The sequence below is a fragment of the Hyla sarda genome, chromosome 1, assembly GCF_029499605.1.
Source record: "Hyla sarda isolate aHylSar1 chromosome 1, aHylSar1.hap1, whole genome shotgun sequence".
Classification (NCBI taxonomy): Eukaryota; Metazoa; Chordata; class Amphibia; order Anura; family Hylidae; genus Hyla; species Hyla sarda.
Window position 1 is genome coordinate 308,014,971 of NC_079189.1, and position 27,686 is coordinate 308,042,656.

General features: G+C 43.3%; 1 protein-coding gene across 1 annotated transcript in view; it reads left to right on the top strand.

Moving 5' to 3' along the window:
• ABHD8 (abhydrolase domain containing 8) overlaps positions 1–24,108 on the top strand; it is a 34,117-nt gene extending 10,009 nt beyond the window's left edge. Inside the window, exons 2-5 of the mRNA XM_056518233.1 lie at positions 5,500–6,241; positions 8,779–8,949; positions 18,570–18,786; positions 23,238–24,108. Coding sequence (XP_056374208.1) covers positions 5,508–6,241; positions 8,779–8,949; positions 18,570–18,786; positions 23,238–23,390 — 1,275 coding nt within the window. The 5' untranslated portion in view covers positions 5,500–5,507 and the 3' untranslated portion in view covers positions 23,391–24,108. The remainder of the gene's footprint in view (positions 1–5,499; positions 6,242–8,778; positions 8,950–18,569; positions 18,787–23,237) is intronic.
• The last annotated feature ends 3,578 nt before the right edge of the window (positions 24,109–27,686 follow it).

Sequence of the window (27,686 nt, forward strand, 5' to 3'; positions counted from 1 at the left end):
CTCGGAATGTGCGCACACAATATTTTGAGCCTTATTTTGGTCAGTATTTGTAGCCAAAACCACACTTATACCATCCCAAATCAAGTTATACAAGTGTCTAAAACACAAAAAGTTGCACATTTTTGAAAAAAATAAGGCTTGTACAAAAAATTTGACTTTTTTGCGCCTGAAAACTGACATGCAAATCCACCCAGCATATTTAACAAAAAAGAGAAGGTTGGAAAGCCAGATCTAATATTACATTTTCCAGCTTCCATTCTTTTTGGGAAATTTAGGTTTAGTTTTCTGTCGGGATGTTTTCAGTGCATTTTGTGAGCTCCTACAAAGTTCAGTGTTAAGACATTTCTAAAATGATATGTATTTTTCACCCATGAGACACTAAAATGCAAAGTCTTTGGGTTCAGCTTCTTCACTTGGCCTAGGACACCAACTAGGGCAGAGAGAGAGAGAGGAAGCTAACACAGTCATCATTATGGTAAGTTTACATAGTGGGATAAGCATTGAATGGCTATGAAGTGTATTCATCTGCCATGCATAAAGCAGTAACCTGGTTCCGAAAATACTGATGGAGTTTACCCAGGGGAATTTCTTATGACTTTTCTAATATTATCATTAAAAACATCTTCATGACGAGAGCTCCATAGTTATTTTCCTTGTAATGGGCCTAAATGACAAGGGGACAGACGTGAATAGTTAGTCCAATGTGTTCCCATCAGTTGCAAGTAGCTGATAAATGGAACACATGTTCTAGAAAATATTTCTTGGAATATGAGAATAAAATGATTGTATCTGCCAGAACTGCAGACTGATTCTAGATGGATTTAAATTGCAAATGAGAAAAGACAGAACATTGTGTATTGTGGGGGTGGTAAAGATTTATGCACCTCAAGTGTCACCTTGTAACAAACAGTGTCATTAAAGATTACCGTGAAAAGAAAAACGTATTGGGGATAGTTGACACAACTTGTGCAAAGAACATTTGTTGCCTATAACAACCAATCAGATTACAGTTTTCAGAGACCTTTTTAAAAATGGTTGCCCTGGGAAAAACATTTTTTTTTTTTTTATTATAAATTTTGTCCATTAAGTTTTTTGCTCATGAAAGATGTCCATGTTGAAATTTGTAGATAGATATGTAATGTCCACATTTGCAAAATTAAATATATTGACACACAAAGACAGTTGCTTCAAATTTTTTTTTTATATTAATGAACTATTAACTGTTTAGGTAGAACTACATGCATACACTATACAGTTTATCTTCTAGGCCCCCTACCAATTCTAAGAAGGTCCAAGGTCCATTTGGCTTTTCCTCTATACAATGGTGCTCCTAGTCACAAGCTGTGCCGAGAATTGCAACACGGCTCTATTCACCTGTGGTCCTGGGCTAATACTAAAAGGCAATTTATTTCTATGCTAATAACTTAAAAGACTTAAGTGTATACTCACAAGCCACCATAGTTTGGCTACTTTTTGGTATTTTTTTGCCACACTGGTTTAAGCTACAGTGTATGTAGTTAAATGTGTTTGTCAGTACTTTCAACATGAGGAACTACATATACCCACGCATATAACATTAACCCCTTAAGGACCCAGCCATTTTACACCTTAGGACCCGGCCATTTTTTGCACATCTGACCACTGTCACTTTAAACATTAATAACTCTGGAATGCTTTTAGTTATCATTCTGATTCCGAGATTGTTTTTTCGTGACATATTCTACTTTAACTTAGTGGTAAAATATTTTGGTAACTTGCATCCTTTCTTGGTGAAAAATCCCAAAATTTGATGAAAAATTTGAAAATTTAGCATTTTTCTAACTTTGAAGCTCTCTGCTTGTAAGGAAAATGGATATTCCAAATATAATTTTTTTGATTCACATATACAATATGTCTACTTTATATTTGCATTATAAAATTGATGAGTTTTTACTTTTGGAAGACACCAGAGGACTTCAAAGTTCAGCAGCAATTTTCCATTTTTTCCCAAAATTTCCAAAATCACAATTTTTCAGGGACCAGTTCAGGTTTGAAGTGGATTTGAAGGGTCTTCATCTTAGAAATACCCCACAAATGACCCCATTATAAAAACTGCACCCCCAAAGTATTCAAAATGACATTCAGTCATCATTTTAACCCTTTAGGTGTTTCACAGGAATAGCAGCAAAGTGAAGGAGGAAATTCACAATCTTCATTTTTTACACTCGCATGTTCTTGTAGACCCAATTTTTGAATTTTTACAAGGGGTAAAAGGAGAAAATCTATACTTATATTTGTAGCCCAATTTCTCTCGAGTAAGGACATACCTCATATGTCTATGTAAAGTGTTCGGCGGGCGCAGTAGAGGACTCAGAAGGGAAGGAGCAACAAGGGGATTTTGGAGCGTACGTTTTTCTGAAATGGTTTTTGGGGGGCATGTTGCATTTAGGAAGCCCCTATGGTGCCAGAACAGGAAAAAAAACACATGGCATACCATTTTGGAAACTATACCCCTTGAGGAACGTAACAAGGAATAAAGTGAGTCTTAATACCCCACAGGTGTTTCACGACTTTTGCATATGTAAAAAAATTAAAAAAAATTTCAATAAAATGTGTGTTTCCCCCCAAATTTCACATTTTTGCAAGGGTTAATAGCAGTAAATACCCCCCAAAATTTGGAACCCCATCTCTTCTGAGTATGGAGGTACCCCATAAGTTGACCTGAAGCGCACTACGGGCGAACTACAATGCTCAGAAAAGAAGGAGTCATATTTGGCTTTTTGAGAGCAAATTTTGCTCGGGGGCATGTCGCATTTAGGAAGCCCCTATGGTGCCAGAACAGCAAAATAACCCCCACATGGCATACCATTTTGGAAACTAGACCCCTTGTGGAACGTAACAAGGGGTACAGTGAGCATTTACCCCCCACTGGTGTCTGTCAGATCTTTGGAACAGTGGGCTGTACAAAATTTTTAATTTGCGCAGCCCACTGTTCCAAAGATCTGTCAGACACCAGTGGGGTGTAAATTCTCACTGCACCACTCATTACATTCCGTGAGGGGTGTAGTTTCCGAAATGGGGTCACATGTGGGGTTTTTTTTTTTTTTGCGTTTGTCAAAACCGCTGTAACCATCAGCCACCCCTGTGCAAATCACCTCAAATGTACATGGTGCACTCTCCCTTCTGGGCCTTGTTGTGCGCCCCCAGAGCACTTTGCGCCCACATATGGGGTATCTCCGTAGTCGGGAGAAATTGCGCTACAAATTTTGGGGGGCTTTTTTCCCCTTTACCTCTTGTCAAAATGAAAAGTATAACTTCACCTTTTCATAAGGGGTGAAAGGAGAAAAAGCCCCCCAAAATTTGTAACACAATTTCTCCCGAGTATGGCGATACCCCATATGTGACCCTAAACTGTTGCCTTGAAATACGACAGGGCTCCAAAGTGAGAGCGCCATGCGCATTTGAGGCCTGAATTAGGGATTTGCATAGGGGTGGACATAGGGGTATTCTATACCAGTGATTCCCAAACAGGGTGCCTCCAGCTGTTGCAAAACTCCCAGCATGCTTGGACAGTCGACGGCTGTCCGGCAATACTGTGAGTTGTTGTTTTGCAACACCTGGAGGCTCCATTTTGAAAACAGTGGCGTACCAGACGTTTTTCATTTTTATTGGGGAGGGGGGCTGTGTAGGGGTATGTGTATATGTAGTGTTTTTTACTTTTTATTTTATTTTGTGTTAGTGTAGTGTTTTTAGGGTACAGTCACACGGGCGGGGGGTTACACCGAGTTTCCCGCTGCAGTGCAAAATTTGCTGCATCGCAAATTTGCAGCCTGATACTCACTGTAAGCCCCTGCCCATGTGAATGTACCCTGTACATTCACAGGGGGGGGGACCTCCAGCTGTTGCAAAATTACAACTCCCAGCATGCACAGTCTATCAGTGCATGCTGGTAGTTATAGTTTTGCAACAGCTGGAGGCACACGGGTTGGGAAACACTGAGTTAGGAAACAGACAATGTTTCCCAACCAGTGTGCCTCCTGTTGTTGCAAAACCACAACTCCCAAACATTCTCAGGCATGCTGGAAGTAGTAGTTTGGCAACATCTTTAGAGCCAGATGTTGCCGAACTACAACTCCCAGCATGCTTGGAGTTGTAGTTTGCAACATCTGGAGGACTACAGTTTGCAGACCACTAATACAGTGGTTCCCAATCTGTGCCCTTCCAGATGTTGCAAAACTACAACTCCCAGTATGCCAAAACTGTCCAGGCATGCTGGGAGTTGTAGTTCTGCAACATCTGAAGGGCCAGATGTTACAGAACTACAACTCCCAGCATGCCTGGACAGTAAGGGCATGCTGAGGATGTGTAGTTTTCCAACATCTGGAAGGGCACAGTGGTCCCAAAACTGCGGACCTCCAGATGTTGCAAAACTGCAACTCCCAGCATGCCCAGATGCCAAGGGCTGTCTGGGCATGCTGGGAGTTGTAGTATACAGGGTCCCAATACAGCAATGCATGTAGCTTGACGGCAACGTGCATTGCTGTAAAGGGCCCGACCGCGGCTGAAGATCTACTCACCTGTCACCACCGCCGCCGTCTTCATCGCCGGGATCCGGGTCTTCAGGGACGAGGTAAGTACCGGGGCCGGTCCCCAGCACTCCCCCGTCCCCCGCCGCGTCCTCCGGTCTTCCTCCCGTCCTCTCCAGGGGCCGGGCAGAACGGAAGGAAGTAACCGCCCCCCCCCCCCTGCCATTGGTCGGTTAACTAACCGAAGAATCGCAGGGGATCAGAGGAGGTGACAGCCGGGAACATGCAAAATTACCGGGCGGTCAGATCCCAGAGACCCGATCAGCCCGGTATCGCCGCAGATCGCAAGGGCGATTTCCCTTGCGATTTGCGGCGATCGCCGACATGGGGGGGCCTACATGGCCCCCCTCGGCGTTTGCCCTGGATCCCTTCTGAAGGATTTCAGCAGGGATCCGCTTCCGATCTCCGCCGGGTGAGCGGCGGAGACCAGGAAAAGACCATGACGTGTGCATACGTCATGGGTCCTTAAGACCCAGGGTGTGATGACGTATGCATACGTCATGGGTCCTTAAGAGTTTAAACACTGTATGTGTCACAGATTATTTAAATCTGCCCATCTGTCTAAAAAAGTGGTGCACAACCTGTGGCTCTCCAACTGTAGCATGCAAAGAGCCAGAGGTTGCTTACCACTGTTGTAGAATGTGCCATACAGTACATACATCAACATTTTTTTCGGAACTCAACAGGTAGACCCCATCGAATTGGCCATGAGTAAATTGTGGACCCTCATATAATCCTCATCTTGTCTTTGGCTGAATTGAAGCCCAGGACCCCAGCATTGAAAGGCAACAGTGCTAGTCACTGAGACACCATGTCTATTAATTTGGGAATCAAATGTTTTGAGCCTTGTAGTTCAAGAAACAATCAACATGTATTCCATATACTGTAGTAGTCATAGGAGCTCACTGCTAATGCCTTATTTTTTCAATTGTAGGACACACCATGTTGACCAGCATAGCAGAACGGATAATGTACTGCCTAACAGGCAAAACCCCAAATTCTGTGGGTCCTGCAGACATTTCAGAAACCAGCGATGGCTTTGAATTTCTCGAGGTGAAACCAGGCCGTGTTTTAAGGGTACGACACATTTTGCCTTCTCGATCTGGAGGTGGGGAGGAAGAAATTGAGAATGTGAAGGATTCAGGCCGAGGACTCATCCATTGCAAGCGTCGAATAACTGTCTATCGCAATGGGCAGCTTGTGATAGAAAATCTTGGTGCCACCCTTCGTTCTGAGATCTTGCACTGTCGCAATGGAAATAATGAACCTGCTGGTACATTGGAAGTTGAGCTTTCAGATTATACCAGCACAGGTAATGAAAGCACTGGAGGAAAGGAAAGTGATTTACCACCTGGGAAGCGCAGAAAACGTAAACCGAAGAAAGTTGTGCAGGTTGACTGCCAAAGACGTGTTACTAGCTGCAAAGGTACACATTCGGATGTGGTCTTATTCTTCATTCATGGCGTTGGAGGTTCCCTTGACATTTGGAAAGAACAGCTGGATTTTTTCTCAAAACTTGGGTATGAAGTTGTAGCACCAGATTTGGTAGGGCATGGCTCAAGTACAGCACCACAGATTGGTGCAGCTTATACCTTTTATGCCCTTGCTGAAGACATGAGAAGCGTGTTTAAGCGCTATGGCAAGAAAAGAAATATCTTGGTGGGACATTCTTATGGGTAAGTTATCAATCTAATATACCTTTTTCAAGTTGCGAAATATATAGACATTTGTTTTTTATGTTCAGGTTGTTCTTATAATATATCTATTACATGTTTTCCAAGTAGAACATATATTGGATTTGATGCTTTTGTTTAAGCAGGCATTATCATTGAAAGTACCAGATTTTGCTATAATAGGATTAAAAGTTCTTACTGATTGCACACTGTCTTTTGACGTCATGCAGTCAATTTTCTAAGCCCTTTAACAACACAACAGAAGCAGGTTTCATGGAGAATCAGGATGCCACAGGTCAAGTAAAAACATTGGATACATAGTTCTCAAGGAATGGCATGAATGCAGTAGAAATGCTCAGCAGTGCCACTTTCTGTATTGGTCCTAGTGACCTTGCTGCTGTGTACAGCACAATGCAAATTTTAGGACAGTTTGTCCCTGTAGCTTAAAAGGGTACTCCGGGGAAATCAACTTATCACCTATCCACAGAATAGGGAATAAGTGTCTGATCGCTGGGAGTCTGACTGCTGGGACACCCTGTGATCTCCTGTACAGGGTCTAGCTCTCGCCATTCTACTTATCAGATACTGGAGCACTCTGGCCCCTTGCTTCAGAGTCGAGCAGTTGTGACAGCCCACTAAGCGAATCACTGACTGAGACGGGGTCGAATCTTAGCCAGTGATTGGCTGAGTGGGCCATCACATGACCATGTCTCCAAAGGTGGGGGCCAGAGCATTCAGGGGAGAAGCAGCTAAGTGGTAAGTTCAGAGCCAGGCCCGTACAGGAGATTGCAGAGGTCCGACCATCGGACCCCCCACGATCAGACATGTATGTCCTATCCTATGGATAGGGGATAAGTGTATTTCCCTGAAGTTCACATTGCTCCAGGCTACATAGAGGGTCCTGTGACAATAAGCTGATCAGAAATGAATAATTAGCTGTAAAATGGGGAAAATCCTTGCAGTAATTGGTAAGTTTCCATTCAGCACCTCTTAACGGGAAAATATGGCATTTCACATTGCCAATTCTAATTAGTCAGTTGTAATGACAAGTGGGGGGTCTGATCCTGAATGACAGCAAACTGACCAAAACTAGCAGCAAACTGTACACTTAACTCTGGATGGCAAAGTCTAAGGATACCCCAGTGACCTCACTGGAGCCTTTAGCAAGATTAGATGGACTTGGCAGCCAGGCACCCAGATTGCATCTGCAGAGAACTGAGATGGAGCACTGATGCCGACAATGGAATGGAAACTATCATAGAAGCCCCTGGGAGGGAGTGGTACAGTTGTCTAGTGGAATCAGGAGAGCTTGTCAGGGCAAAATGGTAAACAGAAGAATAACCTGGAACAGTCTACAGGTCAGAGGCCAAGAGGTCACATATATGCAGAATAAAAACAGTATCAGAATGGATAACCAGCCAATAGTCAAGGCCAGGAGGTCATCCAATGATCATAATCAGACGTTAAGGAGAGTTACTGGGTACACAGGTCAGAAGGTCCAAATTCCCCAGTAAAACCCAATATACGCACCTGTAGAAAAATAAATTCAAAGACAGAAGTCTGTTTTATATAGACTGCCTTATTAAAGCATTGGATGCCAAGCAAGAGCCCTAAGTGGCTCAGTGCTGATTGGCTGACCAGTCCTCATTTCAGTGAGGCTGTTGGCCATGGAATCCCTGGGATGCCGCCAATCAAAGCAGCAGCTCTGAGTAGGACGCCGTAGAGTGGCAAGCGGCAGCGGCCCAGACAGGTCAATTACATATGTCTAGTGTAGATATATAGTAATGCTTTTAAAAGTGCAAAAATAAACTAAACAGGAAAATAGTAATTGTTTATATAAATTATACCTTCCCACTAACTTTGTGAATAGCTGTAGCTGTGATAGAGACAGTTATATTTTAGAAAAAATTGGGTTTAATACCAAACACAGTTAAAAATAATTTTGTTAACGCTAATGGGAAACAGTATTTTTATGGAAAAAAAAAAGTAAAGTAAAAAAATATATTGCATATAATAGTTCTGTAATGAAAAAATATCACTTCACAATGTTAATCAATAAGGCTAAAACTACTTGGTCATTTCAGACAATGTCAGCTATACAGATGTCATTAATGCTACTGTTACCAATATTGCAGTTTATAGTTTTTGTACAGTTCCAATGGAAGGATCACATGGTTTACATTTGTAAAGCTGCACTATGGTATGTTGGATTCTACTCGTTTAGAGTAATGAGTAGAGCAATGAGAATGAATCATAGATAAGAGGCCGATGAGTGTGTATCATGGAAAAGGGAAAACAAACATGAAATACATAAAACAGAACAGTCATTAGATTTACTGCCAGTACACACGTGGAAATGTTAAAGCATGGGTCTATTGAACAGGATTGGCATGTGTAGAACTGTTAACAGTTTGCTACCACTGCATTATGTTTCTAGTGTGTTATTTTATGACAGTATGTTTACTACAGTTACAATTTAGTTGATGCCAATAATGTTAGGTGATTACTTTAAAATGTATCTTTTGTTTGTCCATTTACAGAGTCTCATTTTGCACTTTCCTGGCCCATGAGTTTCCTGATTTGATCCACAAGGTGGTCATGATTAATGGTGGTGGTCCCACAGCTCTTGAACCCAGCCTCTGCTCCATCTTCAACATGCCCACCTGTGTGTTGCATTGTCTGTCTCCTTGCCTTGCGTGGAGCTTCCTCAAGTAAGTTCAATGTAATCTTGGACTACTTGCTCCTACAATGACTTCTGGCTGAGCTCCTTACCAAATGATACCTGCAAAGCTTTAGTATATCATATGCAAAAGTGTGAACACACACTGTAATCATATGCATTCTTCAACCTCAGAGTAATAAACAGGATACATATATTTAAAGGGGTACTCCGGTGGAAAACAAATTATTTTAAATCAATTGGTTCCATAAAGTTAAATAGATTTGTAAATTACTTCTATTAATTTTTTTTAGACCTTCCAGTACTTATCAGCTGCTGTTTACTACAGATAAGTACTGGAAGGACTAAGATTTTTTAATAGAAGTAATTTACAAATCTGTTTAACTTTCTGGCACCAGTTCATTTAAAATAAATAGTTTTCCACCAAAGTACCCCTTTAACAAAAAAAAAAATAGAGAAGTCTCAATAGCCAAATAAAATATCACATTTTCCAGCATTTTATGTATTCATGCTTTGCATTTAATACAGCTTCCTTTTTTTTTTTTTTTTTTGGACAACTTGTTTTTAGTTTTCTGCAATATTTAGGAATGTTTTTTGTGCTTTCATGAACACCTACAAAGTTCAGTCAGAGAAATTGTGTCTATTTATTGTTTCTCACAAACTAAGAAATCCTTAAACATTCAATATTGTAATGTCCTGGGCTCTGGGGCGGCTGGCACATTAATAGAGCTATAATATAAGCTGCTTTTTGATACCTGAGCTTTAATGGGCACTGTCAGATACAAAACGTTTAAATGTACATTTTGGCAAAACATTTACCTTTCTAATATACTTCATAAGAAAATTGTATTTCATTTTTATAGAAATCATGGCTTATAAAATCATGGCTTTGTCCAAGCTGAAGCACAGGCATGGACAAAGTCCAGTAGGTGAGGGTGGGCTAGCATTCCTCTGTGCTGATAGGACAGGAGGGAGCACAGAAGAGTACTATCACACAGGAGAGAGCACAGACCAGTGCTATCAGACAGGAGAGAGCACAGAGGAGTACTATCAGACAGGAGAGAGCACAGAGGAGTGCTAACAGACAGGAGAGAGCACAGAGGAGTGCTAGCAGACAGGAGAGAGTACAGAGGAGTCCTATCACACAGGAGAGAGCACAGAGGAGTCCTATCATACAGGGGAGAGCACTGAGGAGTCCTATCAGACATGAGAGAGCACAGAGGAGGCCTATCAGACAGGAGAGAGCACAGAGGAGTGCTTTCAGACAGAAGAGAGCGCAGAGGAGTCATATCAGACAGGAGAGAGCACAGAGGAGTCATATCAGACAGAAGAGAGCACAGGGGAGTCCTATCAGACCGGAGAGAGCACAGGGGAGTCCTATCAGACCAGAGAGAGCACAGGGGAGTCCTATCAGACAGGAGAGAGCACAGAGGAGTCCTATCGGACAGCAGAGAGCTCAGAGGAGTCCTATCAGACAGCAGAGAGCACAGAGGAGTCCTATCAGACAGGAGAGAGCACAGAGGAGTGCTATCAGACAGGCCAGAGCACAGAGGAGTACTATCAGACAGGAGAGAGCACAGAGGAGTGTTATCATACAAGAGAAAGCACAGAGGAGTGCTATCAGACAGGAGAGAGCACAGAGGAGTACTATCAGACAGGAGAGAGCACAGAGGAGTGCCATCAGACAGAAGAGAGCACAGAGGAGTACTATCAAACAGGAGAGAGCACAGAGGAGTGCTATCAGACAGAAGAGAGCACCAAGGAGTCTTATCAGACAAAAGAGAGCACAGAGGAGTGCTATCGGACAGGAGAGAGTACAAAGGAGTGCTATCAGACAGGAGAGAGTACAGAGGAGTACTATCAGACAGGAGAGAGCACAGAGGAGTAGTATCAGACAGGAGAGAGCACAGAGGAGTACTTTCAGACAGGAGAGAGCACAGAGGTGTACTATCAGACAAGAGAGAGCATAGAGGAGTGCTATTAGATGGGAGAGTGCACAGAGGAGTACTATCAGACAGGAGAGAGCACAGATGAGTCCTATCAGACAGGAGAGAGCACAGATGAGTACTATCAGACAGGAGAGAACACAGAGGAGTCCTATCAGACAGGAGAGAGCACAGAGGAGTGCTATCATATAGGAGAGAGCACAGAGGAGACCTATCAGACAGGAGAGAGCACAGAGGAGACCTATCAGACAGGGGAGAGCACAGAGGAGTACAAATTGTATGCTGATAACTTTGGTATTTTAATTGGTAATGGAGGCTTCTGTCTAATTTTTTGTGGCATATGAGAGCACAGAGGAGTGCTATCAGACAGGAGAGAGCACAGAGAAGTGCTATCAGACAGGAGAGAGTGCACAGAGGAGTACTATCAGACAGGAGAGAGCACAGAGGAGGGCTATCAGACAAGAGAGAGCACAGAGGTGTACTATCAGACAGGAGAGAGCACAAAGGAGTCCTATCATACAGGAGAGAGTACAGAGGAGTGCTTTCAGACAGGAGAGAGCACAGAGGAGTACTATCAGACAGGAGAGAGCACAGAGGAGTACTATCAGACAGGAAAGAGCACAGAGGAGTCCTATCAGACAGGAGAGAGCACAGAGGAGTGCTATCAGACAGGAGAGAGCACAGAGGAGGGCTATCAGACAGGAGAGAGCACAGAGGAGTGCTTTCAGACAGGAGAGAGCACAGAGGAGTCATATCAGACAGGAGAGAGCACAGAGGAGTCATATCAGACAGAAGAGAGCACAGGGGAGTCCTTTCAGACCGGAGAGAGCACAGGGGAGTCCTATCAGACCAGAGAGAGCACAGGGGAGTCCTATCAGACAGGAGAGAGCACAGAGGAGTCCTATTGGACAGCAGAGAGCTCAGAGGAGTCCTATCAGACAGCAGAGAGCACAGAGGAGTCCTATCAGACAGGAGAGAGCACAGAGGAGTGCTATCAGACAGGCCAGAGCACAGAGGAGTACTATCAGACAGGAGAGAGCACAGAGGAGTGTTATCATACAAGAGAAAGCACAGAGGAGTGCTATCAGACAGGAGAGAGCACAGAGGAGTACTATCAGACAGGAGAGAGCACAGAGGAGTGCCATCAGACAGAAGAGAGCACAGAGGAGTACTATCAAACAGGAGAGAGCACAGAGGAGTGCTATCAGACAGAAGAGAGCACCAAGGAGTCTTATCAGACAAGAGAGAGCACAGAGGAGTGCTATCGGACAGGAGAGAGTACAAAGGAGTGCTATCAGACAGGAGAGAGTACAGAGGAGTACTATCAGACAGGAGAGAGCACAGAGGAGTAGTATCAGACAGGAGAGAGCACAGAGGAGTACTTTCAGACAGGAGAGAGCACAGAGGTGTACTATCAGACAAGAGAGAGCATAGAGGAGTGCTATTAGACGGGAGAGTGCACAGAGGAGTACTATCAGACAGGAGAGAGCACAGATGAGTCCTATCAGACAGGAGAGAGCACAGATGAGTACTATCAGACAGGAGAGAACACAGAGGAGTCCTATCAGACAGGAGAGAGCACAGAGGAGTGCTATCATATAGGAGAGAGCACAGAAGAGACCTATCAGACAGGAGAGAGCACAGAGGAGACCTATGAGACAGGGGAGAGCACAGAGGAGTACAAATTGTATGCTGATAACTTTGGTATTTTAATTGGTAATGGAGGCTTCTGTCTAATTTTTTGTGGCATATGAGAGCACAGAGGAGTGCTATCAGACAGGAGAGAGCACAGAGGAGTGCTATCAGACAGGAGAGAGTGCACAGAGGAGTACTATTAGACAGGAGAGAGCACAGAGGAGGGCTATCAGACAAGAGAGAGCACAGAGGAGTACTATCAGACAGGAGAGAGCACAAAGGAGTCCTATCATACAGGAGAGAGTACAGAGGAGTGCTTTCAGACAGGAGAGAGCACAGAGGAGTACTATCAGACAGGAGAGAGCACAGAGGAGTACTATCAGACAGGAAAGAGCACAGAGGAGTCCTATCAGACAGGAGAGAGCACAGAGGAGTACTATCAGACAGGAGAGAGCACAGAGGAGTAGTATCAGACAGGAGAGAGCACAGAGGAGTACTTTCAGACAGGAGAGAGCACAGAGGTGTACTATCAGACAAGAGAGAGCATAGAGGAGTGCTATTAGACGGGAGAGTGCACAGAGGAGTACTATCAGACAGGAGAGAGCACAGATGAGTCCTATCAGACAGGAGAGAGCACAGATGAGTACTATCAGACAGGAGAGAACACAGAGGAGTCCTATCAGACAGGAGAGAGCACAGAGGAGTGCTATCATATAGGAGAGAGCACAGAGGAGACCTATCAGACAGGAGAGAGCACAGAGGAGACCTATCAGACAGGGGAGAGCACAGAGGAGTACAAATTGTATGCTGATAACTTTGGTATTTTAATTGGTAATGGAGGCTTCTGTCTAATTTTTTGTGGCATATGAGAGCACAGAGGAGTGCTATCAGACAGGAGAGAGCACAGAGAAGTGCTATCAGACAGGAGAGAGTGCACAGAGGAGTACTATCAGACAGGAGGGAGCACAGAGGAGGGCTATCAGACAAGAGAGAGCACAGAGGAGTACTATCAGACAGGAGAGAGCACAAAGGAGTCCTATCATACAGGAGAGAGTACAGAGGAGTGCTTTCAGACAGGAGAGAGCACAGAGGAGTACTATCAGACAGGAGAGAGCACAGAGGAGTACTATCAGACAGGAAAGAGCACAGAGGAGTCCTATCAGACAGGAGAGAGCACAGAGGAGTGCTATCAGACAGGAGAGAGCACAGAGGAGGGCTATCAGACAGGAGAGAGCACAGAGGAGTGCTTTCAGACAGAAGAGAGCACAGAGGAGTCATATCAGACAGAAGAGAGCACAGGGGAGTCCTTTCAGACCGGAGAGAGCACAGGGGAGTCCTATCAGACCAGAGAGAGCACAGGGGAGTCCTATCAGACAGGAGAGAGCACAGAGGAGTCCTATTGGACAGCAGAGAGCTCAGAGGAGTCCTATCAGACAGCAGAGAGCACAGAGGAGTCCTATCAGACAGGAGAGAGCACAGAGGAGTGCTATCAGACAGGCCAGAGCACAGAGGAGTACTATCAGACAGGAGAGAGCACAGAGGAGTGTTATCATACAAGAGAAAGCACAGAGGAGTGCTATCAGACAGGAGAGAGCACAGAGGAGTACTATCAGACAGGAGAGAGCACAGAGGAGTGCCATCAGACAGAAGAGAGCACAGAGGAGTACTATCAAACAGGAGAGAGCACAGAGGAGTGCTATCAGACAGAAGAGAGCACCAAGGAGTCTTATCAGACAAGAGAGAGCACAGAGGAGTGCTATCAGACAGGAGAGAGCACAGAGGAGGGCTATCAGACAGGAGAGAGCACAGAGGAGTGCTATCAGACAGGAGAGAGCACATAGGAGTGCTATCAGACAGGAGAGAGCACAGAGGAGGGATATCAGACAAGAGAGAGCACAGAGGAGTACTGTCAGACAGGAAAGAGCACAGAGGAGTCCTGTCAAACAGGAGAGAGCACAGATGAGTCCTATCAGACAAGAGAGAGCACAGAGGAGTCTTATCAGACCGGAAAGAGCACAGAGGAGTCCTATCAGACAGGAGAGAGCACAGAGGAGTACTATCAGACAGGAGAGAGCACAGAGGAGGGCTATCAGACAGGAGAGAGCACAGAGGAGTCTTATCAGACAAGAGAGAGCACAGAGGAGTCCTATCAGCAGGAGAGAGCACAGAGGAGTGCTATCAGACAGGAGAGAGCACAGAGGAGTCCTATCAGACAAGATAGAGAACAGAGGAGTGCTATCAGACAGGCCAAAGCACAGAGGAGTACTATCAGACAGGAGAGAGCACAGAGGAGTGTTATCATACAAGATAAAGCACAGAGGAGTGCTATCAGACAGGAGAGAGCACAGAGGAGTACTATCAGACAGGAGAGAGCACAGTGGAGTGCCATCAGACAGAAGAGAGCACAGAGGAGTACTATCAAACAGGAGAGAGCACAAAGGAGTGCTATCAGACAGGAGAGAGTACAAAGGAGTGCTATCAGACAGGAGAGAGTACAGAGGAGTACTATCAGACAGGAGAGAGCACACAGGAGTACTATCAGACAGGAGAGAGCATAGAGGAGTACTTTCAGACAGGAGAGAGCACAGAGGTGTACTATCAGACAAGAGAGAGCATAGAGGAGTGCTATTAGACAGGAGAGTGCACAGAGGAGTACTATCAGACAGGAGAGAGCACAGATGAGTCCTATCAGACAGGAGAGAGCACAGATGAGTACTATCAGACAGGAGAGAACACAGAGGAGTCCTATCAGACAGGAGAGAGCACAGAGGAGTGCTATCATATAGGAGAGAGCACAGAGGAGACCTATCAGACAGGAGAGAGCACAGAGGAGACCTATCAGACAGGGGAGAGCACAGAGGAGTACAAATTGTATGCTGATAACTTTGGTATTTTAATTGGTAATGGAGGCTTCTGTCTAATATTTTGTGGCATATGAGAGCACAGAGGAGTGCTATCAGACAGGAGAGAGCACAGAGGAGTGCTATCAGACAGGAGAGAGAGCACAGAGGAGTGCTATCAGACAGGAGAGAGCACAGAGGAGGGATATCAGACAAGAGAGAGCACAGAGGAGTACTATCAGACAGGAAAGAGCACAGAGGAGTCCTGTCAAACAGGAGAGAGCACAGAGGAGTCCTATCAGACAAGAGAGAGCACAGAGGAGTCTTATCAGACCGGAAAGAGCACAGAGGAATCCTATCAGACAGGAGAGAGCACAGAGGAGTACTATCAGACAGGAGAGAGCACAGAGGAGGGCTATCAGACAGGAGAGAGCACAGAGGAGTCTTATCAGACAAGAGAGAGCACAGAGGAGTCCTATCAGCAGGAGAGAGCACAGAGGAGTACTATCAGACAGGAGAGAGCACAGAGAAGTCCTATCAGACAAGATAGAGAACAGAGGAGTGCTATCAGACAGGATAGAGCACAGAGGAGTACTGTCAGACAGGAGAGAGCACAGAGGTGTACTATCAGACTAGAGAGAGCACAGAGGAGTGCTATCAGACAGGAGAGAGCACAGAGGAGTACTATCAGACAGGAGAGAGCACAGAGGAGTCCTATCAGACAGGAGAGAGCACAGAGGAATACTATCATATAGGAGAGAGCACAGAGGAGACCTATCAGACAGGAGAGATCACAGAGGAGACCTATCAGACAGGGGAGAGCACAGAGGAGTACACATTGTATACTGATAATTTTGGTATTTTACTAGTAATGGAGGCTTCTGTCTAATTTTTTGTGGCATATGTTCCTGCATATCTTTCTGACACTACAAAAGAAACATAATATAACATTTTATAACATATGATAAACATAATATAATTCATGTTACTGTAGATATAATTCATGATACTGTAGAGTCTGACTGCTGGGACCCCTGCTAGTTCCTAGTTCATATAAATTTAAAGGGGTAGTTAAACATTTTTTCAAATCAACTGGTGCCAGAAAGTTAAATGGATTTATAAATGACTTCTATTTAAAGAGCTTAATCCTTCTAGTACTTATCAGCTGCTGTATACTACAGAGGAAGTTAAGTTGTTCTTTTCAGTCTGATCACAGTGCTCTCTGCTGACACCTCTGTCCATGTCAGGAACTGTCCGGAGCAGGAGAGGTTCGCTATGGGTATTTGCTGCTACTTTGGACAGTTCCTGACATGGACAGAGGTGTCAGTAGAGAGCACTGTAGTCAGAAAGAAAAGAAACTTCGCAACTTCCTGTGGAGCACACAGCAGTTAATAAGTACTGGAAGGATTAAGACTTTTTAATAGAAGTAATTTACAAATCTGTTTAACTTTCTGAAGCCAGTTGATTTGTAAACAAATGTTTTCCACCAGAATAATCCCCTTTAAACTCCTCACAAGTCGTCTAGGAAAACCCATATACATAAATAAAATGATGGTTTATGACTTACAAACAGTACGATATATGGTTCAAATACCATAATATGATATCATTTTTGGAAAATGCTTTTACTGATATCTGAAAATGCTTGTACAGATAAAAAAATGTACAATTCTTTAATACAGTCATGGCCGTAAATGTTAGCCCCCCTGAAAAATTTCAAGAAAATGAAGTATTTCTCACAGAAAAGGATTGCAGTAACACATGTTTTGCTATACACATGTTTATTCCCTTTGTGTGTATTGGAATTAAACCAACAAAAGGAGGAAAAAGAAAACGGGACATAATGTTACACCAAAATTAAAAAATGGGCTGGACAAAATTATTGGCACCCTTAAGTTAATATTTGGTTCCATACCCTTTGGAAATAATAACTGAAATCAGTCACTTCCTATAACCATCAATAAGCTTCTTACACCTCTCAGCCAGAATGTTGGACCACTCTTCCTTTGCAAACTGCTCCAGGTCTCTCTTATTGGAAGGGCACCTTTTCCCAACAGCAATTTTAAGATCTCTCCACAGGTGTTCAAACAGGTGTCCCCAAAATCCGTTGATAATCCTCAGATTTCATGATGTCTTGCACACATTGAAGGCACCCAGTGCCAGAGGCAGCAAAACAACCCCAAAACATCATTGAACCTCCACTATATGTAGGTACTGTGTTCTTTTCTTTGTAGGCCTCATTCCATTTTCTGTAAACAGTAGAATGATATGCTTTACCAAAAAGCTCTATCTTGGTCTCATCAGCCAAAAAGACGTTTTCCCAGAAGGATTTTGTCTTACTCAAGTTCATTTTGGCAAAATGTAGTCTTGCTTTTTTATGCCTCTGTGTCAGCAGTGGGGTCCTCCTGGGTCTCCTGCCATAGCGTTTCATTTTATTTAAATGTCGACGGATAGTTCGTGCTGATACTGATGCTCCCTGAGCCTGCAGGACAGCTTGAATATCTTTGGAACTTGTTTGGGGCTGCTTATCCACCATCCGGACTATCCTGCGTTGACACCTTTCATAAATTTTTCTTTTCTGTCCACGCCCTAGGAGATTAATTACAGTGCCATGGGTTGCAAACTTCTTCACAATGTTGCGCACTATGGACAAAGGCAAATCTAGATCTCTGGAGATGGACTTGTAACCTTGAGATTGTTGATATTTTTCCACAATTTTTGTTCTCAACTCCTCAGACAGTTCTCTTCTCCTCTTTTTGTTGTCCATGCTTAGTGTGGCACACACAGACTCACAATGCAAAGGCTAAGTGAACTTCTCTCCTTTTTATCTGCTTCCAGGTGTGATTTTTTTTTTATATTGCCCACACCTGTTACTTGCCCCAGGTGAGTTTAAAGGAGCATTACATGCTTGAAACTGTTTTATTTTTCCAGAATTTTTTAAGGGTACCAATAATTCCGTCCAGCCCATTTTTGGAGTTTGGTGTGACATTATGTACAATTTGCTTTTTTTCCTCCCTTTTTGGTTTAGTTCAATACACACAAAGGGAATAAACATGTGTATAACAAAACATGTGTTACTTCAATTCTTTTCTGTGAGAAATACTTCCTTTTCTTGAAAAATGCCAAGGATGCCAACATTTACCGTGATTGTAAATGTAATAGTGAAATGACTGGGTAACTGTATGTGAATGGCCATTTCTGTGACCAGTTCTCTCTCTCTCTCATGCTAGGGCTGGCTTTGCTCGACAAGGTGCCAAAGAGAAACAGCTCTTACGAGAGGGTAATGCCTTCAATGTGTCATCCTTTGTACTACGGGCCATGATGAGTGGCCAGTACTGGCCAGAGGGAGATGAGGTTTACCATGCAGAATTAACTGTCCCTGTCCTGCTCGTGCATGGCATGCATGACAAGTTTGTTCCACTCGATGAAGACCAAAGGATGGCAGAGGTGAATTCCTTTAGACTTTACATACCTGTACATGGTGGAGGCCATAAGTTTGCATTATATGTAATTACTTGTCGTTTTCTTGCCTATATGTAGCCACATTAGAACCTTAATGTGTAATGGACGGAGTTCCCTTACCTCTAAATCTGCATAGCTGTTAGGTCAGATCACAAAACTTTAGGTGGTGTGTTAAGTATTCTTTACCCTAAGAAATTTACCTATCTAAAAGTATACTGAAGCCATTTCAATTTTATGACCTTTTTAACCCCTTAAAGGGGTATTCCGCCCCTAGACATTTTATCCCCTATCCAAAGGATAGGGGATAAGATGTCAGATCGCCGCGGTGCCGCTGCTGGGGACCCCCGGGATCCCCGCTGCGGCACCGCGCTATCATTACAGCACAGAGCTAGTTCGCTCTGTGCGTAATGACGGGCCGATACGGGGGACGGAGCAGCGTGACATCATGGCTCCGCCCCTCGTGACATCACGGCCCGTTCCCTTAATGCAAGTCTATGGGAGGGGGCGTGACGCATTTTTTGCAATTCTGAACACTGTCATTTTAAACATTAATAACTCTGGGATGCTTTTACTTATCATTCTGATTCTGAGATTGTTTTTTCGTGACATGTTCTACTTTAACATAGTGGTAAATTTTCGTGGTACCTTGCATCCTTTCTTGGTGAAAAATCCCCAAATTTGATGAAAAATATTTAGCTTTTTTCTAACTTTGAAGCACTCTGCTTGTAAGGAAAATGGATATTCAAAATAAAAAAATTTTTGGTTCACACATACAATATGTCTACTTTATGTTTGCATCATAAAATTGATGAGTTTTTACTTTTGGAAGACACCAGAGGGCTTCAAAGTTCAGCAGCAATTTTCAAATTTTTCACAAAATTTTCAAACTCACTATTTTTCAGTGACCAGTTCAGTTTTGAAGTGGATTTGAAGGGTCCTCATCTTAGAAATACCCCACAAATGACCCCATTATAAAAACTGCACCCCCCAAAGTATTCAAAATGACATTCAGTCAGTGTTTTAACCCTTTAGGTGTTTCACAGGAATAGAAGCAAAGTGAAGGAGAAAATTCAAAATCTTCATTTTTTACACTCGCATGTTCTTGTAGACCCAATTTTTAAATGTTTACAAGGGGTAAAAAGGAGAAAATTTTTACTTGTATTTGAAACCCAATTTCTCTCGAGTAAGCACATACCTCATATGTCTATGTAAATTGTTCGGCGGGCGCAGTAGAGGGCTCAGAAGGGAAGGAGTGACAAATGGTTTTTGGGGGGCATGTCACCTTTAGGAAGCTCCTATGGTGCCAAAACAGCAAAAAAAAAAAAAAACACATGGCATTCCATTTTGGAAACTAGACCCCTCGGGGAACATAACAAAAGGTAAAGTGAACCTTAATACCCCACAGGGGATTCACGACTTTTGCATAGGTTTCCCCAAAATTTTACATTTTTAAAAAGGGTAATAGCAGAAAATACCCTCCAAAATTTGAAGCCAAATTTCTCCTCATTCAGAAAACACCCCATATGGGGGTGAAAAGTGCTCTGCTGGCGCACTACAGGTCTCAGAAGAGAAGGAGTCACATTTGGCTTTTTGAAAGCAAATTTTGCTCTGGGGGCATGCCGCATTTAGGAAGCCCCTATGGTGCCAGAACAGCTAAAAACTCACATGGCATACTATTTTGGAAACTAGACCCATTGGGGAACGTAACAAGGGGTAATGTGAACATTTATACCCCACAGGTGTTTCACGACTTTTGCATATGTAAAAGTACGGCGATACCCCATATGTGACCCTTAATTGTTGCCTTGAAATACGACAGGGCTCCAAAGTGAGAGCGCCATGTGCATTTGAGGCCTAAATTAGGGACTTGCATAGGGGTGGACATAGGGTTATTCTATGCCAGTGATTCCCAAACAGGGTGCCTACAGCTGTTGTAAAGCTCCCAGCATGCCTGGACAGTCAGTGGCTATCTGGCAATACTGGGAGTAGTTGTTTTGCAACAGCTGGAGGCTCCGTTTTGGAAACAGTGGCGTACCAGACGTTTGTCATTTTTATTGGGAGGGGGGCTGTGTAGGGGCATGTGTATATGTAGTGTTTTTTACTTTTTATTTTATTGTGTGTTAGTGTAGTGTAGTGTTTTTAGGGTACAGTCGCACGGGGGGGGGGGGGGGGGGTTCACAGTAGTTTCTCGCTGGCAGTTTGAGCTGCGGCACAAAGTTTGCCGCAGCTCAAACTTGCAGCCGGATACTTACTGTAAACCTCCGCCCATGTGAGTGTACCCTGTGTTTTGCAACCAGTGTGCCTTCAGCTGTTGCAAAAGCTACAACCCCCAGCATGTACAGACAGTCGAAGGGCATGCTGGGACTTGTAGTTATGCAACAGCTGGACGCATACTACTTTGGCTGGGGATTGTAGTTATGCAACAGCTGGAGACACACTGGTTTGCTACTTAACTCAGTGTTTCACAACCAGTGTGCCTTCAGCTGTTGCAAAACTACAACTCTCAGCAGTCACCGACAGCCAACGGGCATGCTGGGGGTTGTAGTTATGCAACCACCAGATGCACCACTACAACTCCCAGCAGGCACTTTAGCTGATTGTGCAAGCTGGGAGTTGTAGTTATACAACGGCTGAAGGTACACTTTTCCATAGAAAAAATGTGCCTCCAGCTGTTGCAAAACTATAAGTCCCAGCATGCCCATAAGGGAATGCTGGGAGTTGTGGTGGTCTGCCTCCTGCTGTTGCATAACTACAGCTCCCAGCATGCCCTTTTTGCATGCTGGGAGCTGTTGCTAAGCAACAGCAGGAGGCTGTCACTCACCCAACTGCTGATCCACGCTGCAGGTCAGTCCCTCGCTGCCGCCGCTCCTGGGCCCCCTATCCCAACAGAGATGCCAGCGATCGGGGTCCCCAGCTGCCGGGGTCCTCTTCCCGCACCCGATCTTGTCCTCCGGAAGAGGGGAGGATCGGGTTGCGGGAGTGACACCCACAGCAGGTGCCCTGATTGGTCGGCCGGTAAACCGGCCGACGAATCAGGGCGATCGTGAGGTGGCAGCAGTGCCACCTCACCCCTGCTGGCTATGGCTGTTCGGGGCCGTCAGAGACAGCCCCAATCAGCCAGTAATTCCGGGTCACCGGGTCACTGGAGACCCGATTGACCCGGAATCGCCGCAGAGCGCTGGGCTGAATTGTCCAGCAATCTGCGGCCATCGCCGACATGGGGGGTCATCATGACCCCCCTGGGTGATATGCCGCGATGCCTGCTGATCGATATCAGCAGGCATCGGGCACCGGCTCCCCTCCAGCTAGCGGCGGGGGGCCGGGAATGGACAGGACGTACTCCTACGTCCTTGTCCCTTAAGGACTCGGAAACGGGGGCGTAGGAGTACGTCCATTGTCCTTAAGGGGTTAAGTACAGTATTATCCATCTTTTAGCAATGTATGTATTTGAAATAGTGAAATAGTGTACAGCAGATATTGCTGCTTTTATGGCGCCCCCTGCTGTTCTATAGATTTACTCTCACAACATCGACTAATGAGTGCAATGCAAGAAGAAGGTGTTTGTGCTATAAATCTTATAGGCTTGCCTTCACAATAGCAGGGATAACTCTGCTGCGCCATAACAAGTTAGAAACATATGTAGCCATAAGTTTGACAAGTATAGTATTCCTTTGGTTCTAGGTATTCCTCATGAGCATATAGAGACATCTAGTGGTCACTACTAGAAGTACCGAAAAAAAATTGAAAACAACACTAAATTTTATTCAGAACTATTGCAGTGTATTGCATAAGACTGCATGAATGTAATGAAAATGATTATTATTATTTTTTTATGTAAAACTATAAAAAATTGGGCACATCCTGTTTTTTGCATTTATCAAATAAAAAAAAAAATCAACCAAAAATGTTGCAACCTGTTACCATGAAAGGGCTATTTAACCTACCGGCATCATGTAAAAGACCAAGTGGAGATGAGCAGATTGACTAAAATCCTTTCTCGTTCTATGCTTAGGAGTCAAATGGGCAGTCTTACTCAAGGATTGACAGCTTTTCCTCTATAAGAATGCATACAGAGATGGCTGTCACTTACTAATTAGGACCACCCACTGGACTCCTAAGCCCAGAATAGGCAGAAATTCAAATAAAAATATAATCAGGTTATAATAAATGTTTTCCATGATATATCAATCTGCTTAGCTCCGCCTGCTCTATAACATGATGGTGGTAGATTTGCTAGCATTATTATTGTACAGATTTTTTTTTTCAATATCTGAGGCAATAATTGTTAAACTCAAGTTAAAGTTTATTAGTCCAAATTCCAATTACAGATGTGTATGGTGGATGTAAATGGATGTAAATGAAATGGCAGTCATGAATAACAAATCTATAAAAGTTTTTTTGTTGTTACAATAAATGTTCTTGATTTATACCTCCAGATCCTTCTAGTCAGTTTTCTGAAAATCATAGAAGAAGGCAGTCACATGGTCATGCTGGAGTGTCCAGAAACTGTTAACACTTTGCTTCATGAGTTCTTCCTATGGGAGCCAGAAATGCAGAACACAAGTGCAGAAGAAGCTGTAAATGAGTGAAGAGGGAAACTCGTAGCTGACCTTATTGAAGAACAGGAGAGATTTTCTGCTGCTTGCCCAAACAGCGACATAAAGTCTAGGTTTGGTGAAGACGTCTGATGGTCTGCAACCTAATGGCCAAGGTTTTAGACTTTGGTTTGCAGTAAAGATGGCGTCAAGGGAGAATATAGTTTCTAGCAATTCAGAAACTTTAGACAATACAGCTTTTAAAAGAGGTCGTCCCCATTCGACCTCCTATTCAGCCATAATAATTTGCAGGACAAATAGTGGTTGTTCAAGGTCCCTTGTGGGTAACACATCAGATTGACCATCATTGTAGAATTGTGGTATGTTACCTTTTAAAGAACCTTGCTGGTCTTAAGCCTGTGTAAGAGGGATGGTTCCTCACGTGCTGAGAACCGGTAAAAGCTGAGAATGCAGAATGATTAAATAAATTATATTACAGTCCACCTATTGAATAACTGGGGATGTAGACAGGTGGTTATGTCTTTATTGCCAAAATCAATCTCTGGCAGAAAAACGGTTAAGTAATGGTGTATATTTCATCTCATGTCAAACCCAGTGAATAATATCAAATTACTTAGAGACTATGTAATATATAAATAATGTTAATAATGTATTTTATTTAAGATGACTGCCTTGTCCTTTCCCTTCTGTTATGAACATGGAGGTTGTTTGATGGCAGTATTACATCAAAATAAATATGTCATTTATAAGATGTTTCTGACTTTTTATTCTTTAAACCTTGTAAAAAAAAACTTTTGGGCTATAATAGTGATGTTAACATCTCCAATAAGCTGAATAATTTAGCTGTTTTTAGAGTTTACAAAAAACAGATAAAAAATGTTTTATGTCACGTGATTGGATCACCACCCGGAGCAGTACAGATCACCCTGACACATAGTGAATGCATCAAATGAGGCCCACACCTCCATCTCATGGCCCCAGCCAAGGCTAGTTGAAGGCATATGCACACACGAATGTAAAGTTTTTCCACAGCTCTATATGTACCTAAGTTTTCTTTTTTTATTCATTTAAAATGAGTTTGTGCCCTGTAGCAAATAAAAAAAAAAGCTTTTGTTATGCATTGAGTACAGTTAGGACTACATGTGTCACAATAATGAAGAACACAACAGAAGGATAAGATCATAAAGGTAAATCAATACAGCCCAATATCCTATCCATGGCCTGCAAACTGTCATATGTTCTTCAGTATGTTCAATGCCCTGTTCTTCTTTCTTCTTTTTTGAGTGTTCTTCTGTCTCTATTTCTGGGTCCAAGTTCCAATTACCTTATATAAATGAAACCTACACAACAGAAATAGGACTCAAAGAATAGTACTACTATAACCCCGCCGGGTTACATAGCAAGAAACTACACATACAATACACCTACAAATGCCTGCTATTTTTAAATACAAATAACTCACCACATTGGCATAATCATCCAAAAGAGCTTTATTGAAAAAAAAAAGCCCCCCCTTAAAAAACATATACACAAAGGACATATTAAAAAACATGATGGTGTCATGAACGGGGGCAGGGAGAAGTGAGCCCTAAGCTGTCCCTAAGACATCCCTCTGCCTACTTGCCTAGACATCCTAGCAGTAAATGACAACTTGGAGCCGGTCCTTTCCTAGCTCTAAAGTGCATTGGTGTAGAAGTCAAACAAAACAAACTGAACTGTACATAGTCGGGGAACAAGTCAGGAACGTAACGGGAATACAAGAACCAACAAACAGATAAACCAGGCAGGATATAAATACTAACATAAAAAGGGTCAGGAAATCAAGAGCACTGTTCACACTGGACACAGAACAAAAGAACACACTAGACACCCCACTCCAAGCATAGAGGGACATCAATACCAAAGCCAAATAGACTCATAACCAGCAGGCACTCTCCACCAAGGGATCAGGATACTGGCCTAGGAGGAAACAAAAAATACTAAATACAGGCAAACACCCTTACATACTCAAGATTCTCTCACGCCTAGATAGACTGATTAGCCCAAGGCTCAAAGCAGGATACTATCCTAGGAGTAGCAGGAATATACAAGGCAAAAACAGGACTGATATAACTCACAGTGTGAACACGAACTAAGATATATCAAGGTAAATGCAGAACGAACATGCACAAATACTAAAACCTGACAAAATGTACTAAAACAAAGCAGTATAAAATCTATTTATCAAACAGGACAGATAACCATGGTTAAAACTCAGGATATATGCTCAAACAGACAAAAACTAAACTAAAAACCAAACATGGTCAGATCTACTGATCTAATTACCAGCAGCCAGTAGCACCTGAAAAGGCCTTATATATCCTCCCAGTGCTGAAGGGTTAACTCTTCCCAAACCAGGAAGAATTAGCAAAGAAGCTGTTCAGACACAAAAACAATGTCTGAACAGGACCTAATACAGAAAAATTTAAAAACACAGGGACAGACATTACAGTTGGTAGGGGAACATCCAAGTTTGGGGCAGTCAATTGAAATGGAATAATTCAGAAATTGTTAAAACTAATATGACTGGAATGATAGCTATATATTGTAATCAGTAAAGGTGACCTGTGCAAATATATAATCTATGGTAAAAAGTAATACATAACAAGCAATTCAAGCCTGCTGTCATGCATGGAGGATATGATAAGCCTCACATGCAATAATAAATACAATATATCTCAAACATCAAAACTGGATAAAGTGCTAATACACACCAACAATGCCATGAATGCTGCATCCGGATGTTCCCTCACCTCACACTCCGATGCGTTTCACCTTGCTTCCTCTAGCAGTATAAATGTGTTAATTGTAGCCTGTCATCAGAATTGTAGGGTAGTTTCAGTTATTTAAAATGCACAAAATGATAGTTTTATTTAGGAGGTAGACCCAAGTAGTCATCAGGGCAAGGAGAAGAGCGCAACTAGTCATGACCCTTGTCTGTAATCATGCTCTGCAGGTGGGATTGACAACAATTCGGCTTGTATGTAGCTTGTAATAGGCACACCTACTGAGCAACAGGCTACCACTCCCAGTGGTTATACAGTGGGGGGAAAAAGCATTTAGTCAGCCACCAATTGTGCAAGTTCTCCCACTGTAAAAAAATGAGAGAGGCCTGTCATTTTCATCATAGGTATACCTCAACTATGAGAGACATAATGAGAGAGAAAAAATCCATAAAATCACATTGTCACATTGTCCCTTCATTGCCCAAGCAGTGTGTTTGGGATCATTGTCATGCTGAAAGATCCAGCCACATTTCATCTTCAATGCCCTTGTTGATGGAAGGAGGTTTTCACTCAAAACCTCACGATACATGGCCCCATTCATTCTTTCCTTTACACGGATCAGTCATCCTAGTTCCATTGCTGAAAAACAGCCCCAAAGTATAATGTTTCCCCCCCATGCTTCAAAATAGGTATGGTCTTCTTTTGCATGCAACTCAGCATTCTTTCTCCTCCAAACATGACGAGTTGAGTTTTTACCAAAAAGTTCTACTTTGGTTTCACCTGACCATATGACATTCTCCCAATCCTCTTCTGGATTATCCAAATGCTCTCTAGCAAACTTCAGATGTACTGGCTTAAGCAGGGGGACATGTCTGGCACTGTATGATTTGAGTCCCTGGTGGTGTAGTGTGCTACTGATGGTAGCATTTGTTACTTTGTTCCCAGCTCTTTGCAGGTCATTCACTAGGCACCCCCACCCCACATACCATCGTGCGGTTCTGGGAATTTTGCTCCCCATTCTTGTGAGTATTTTGACATCACAGGGTGAGATCTTGCGTGGAGCCCCATATCGAGAGAGATTATCAGTGGTCTTGTATGTTTTCCATTTTCTAATAATTGCTCCCACAGTTGGTTTCTTCACACAAGCTGCTTGCCTATTGCAGATTCCATCTTCCCAGCCTGGTGCAGGTCTACAATTTTATTTCTGGTGTCCTTCGACAGCTCTTTTCGCCATAGTGAAGTTTGGAGTGTGACCGTTTGAGGTTGTGGACAGGTGTTTTTTTTTTTTACTTATAACAAATTCAAACAGGTGCAATTAATATAGGTGAGTGGAGGACAGAGGAGACTCTTGAAGAAGAAGTTACAGGTCTGTACTTATTTTCCACCATAATTTGCATGAGATTTTATGGATTTTTTTCCCCATTCTGTCTCTCATAGTTGAGGTATTCCTATGATGAACATTACAGTCCTCTCTCATCTTTTTAAGTGGGACAACTTGCACAATTGGTGGCTGAGTAAAATTCCCCCCCCCCTAAATTCTGATGACAGGTTCCCTTTAAGTAGC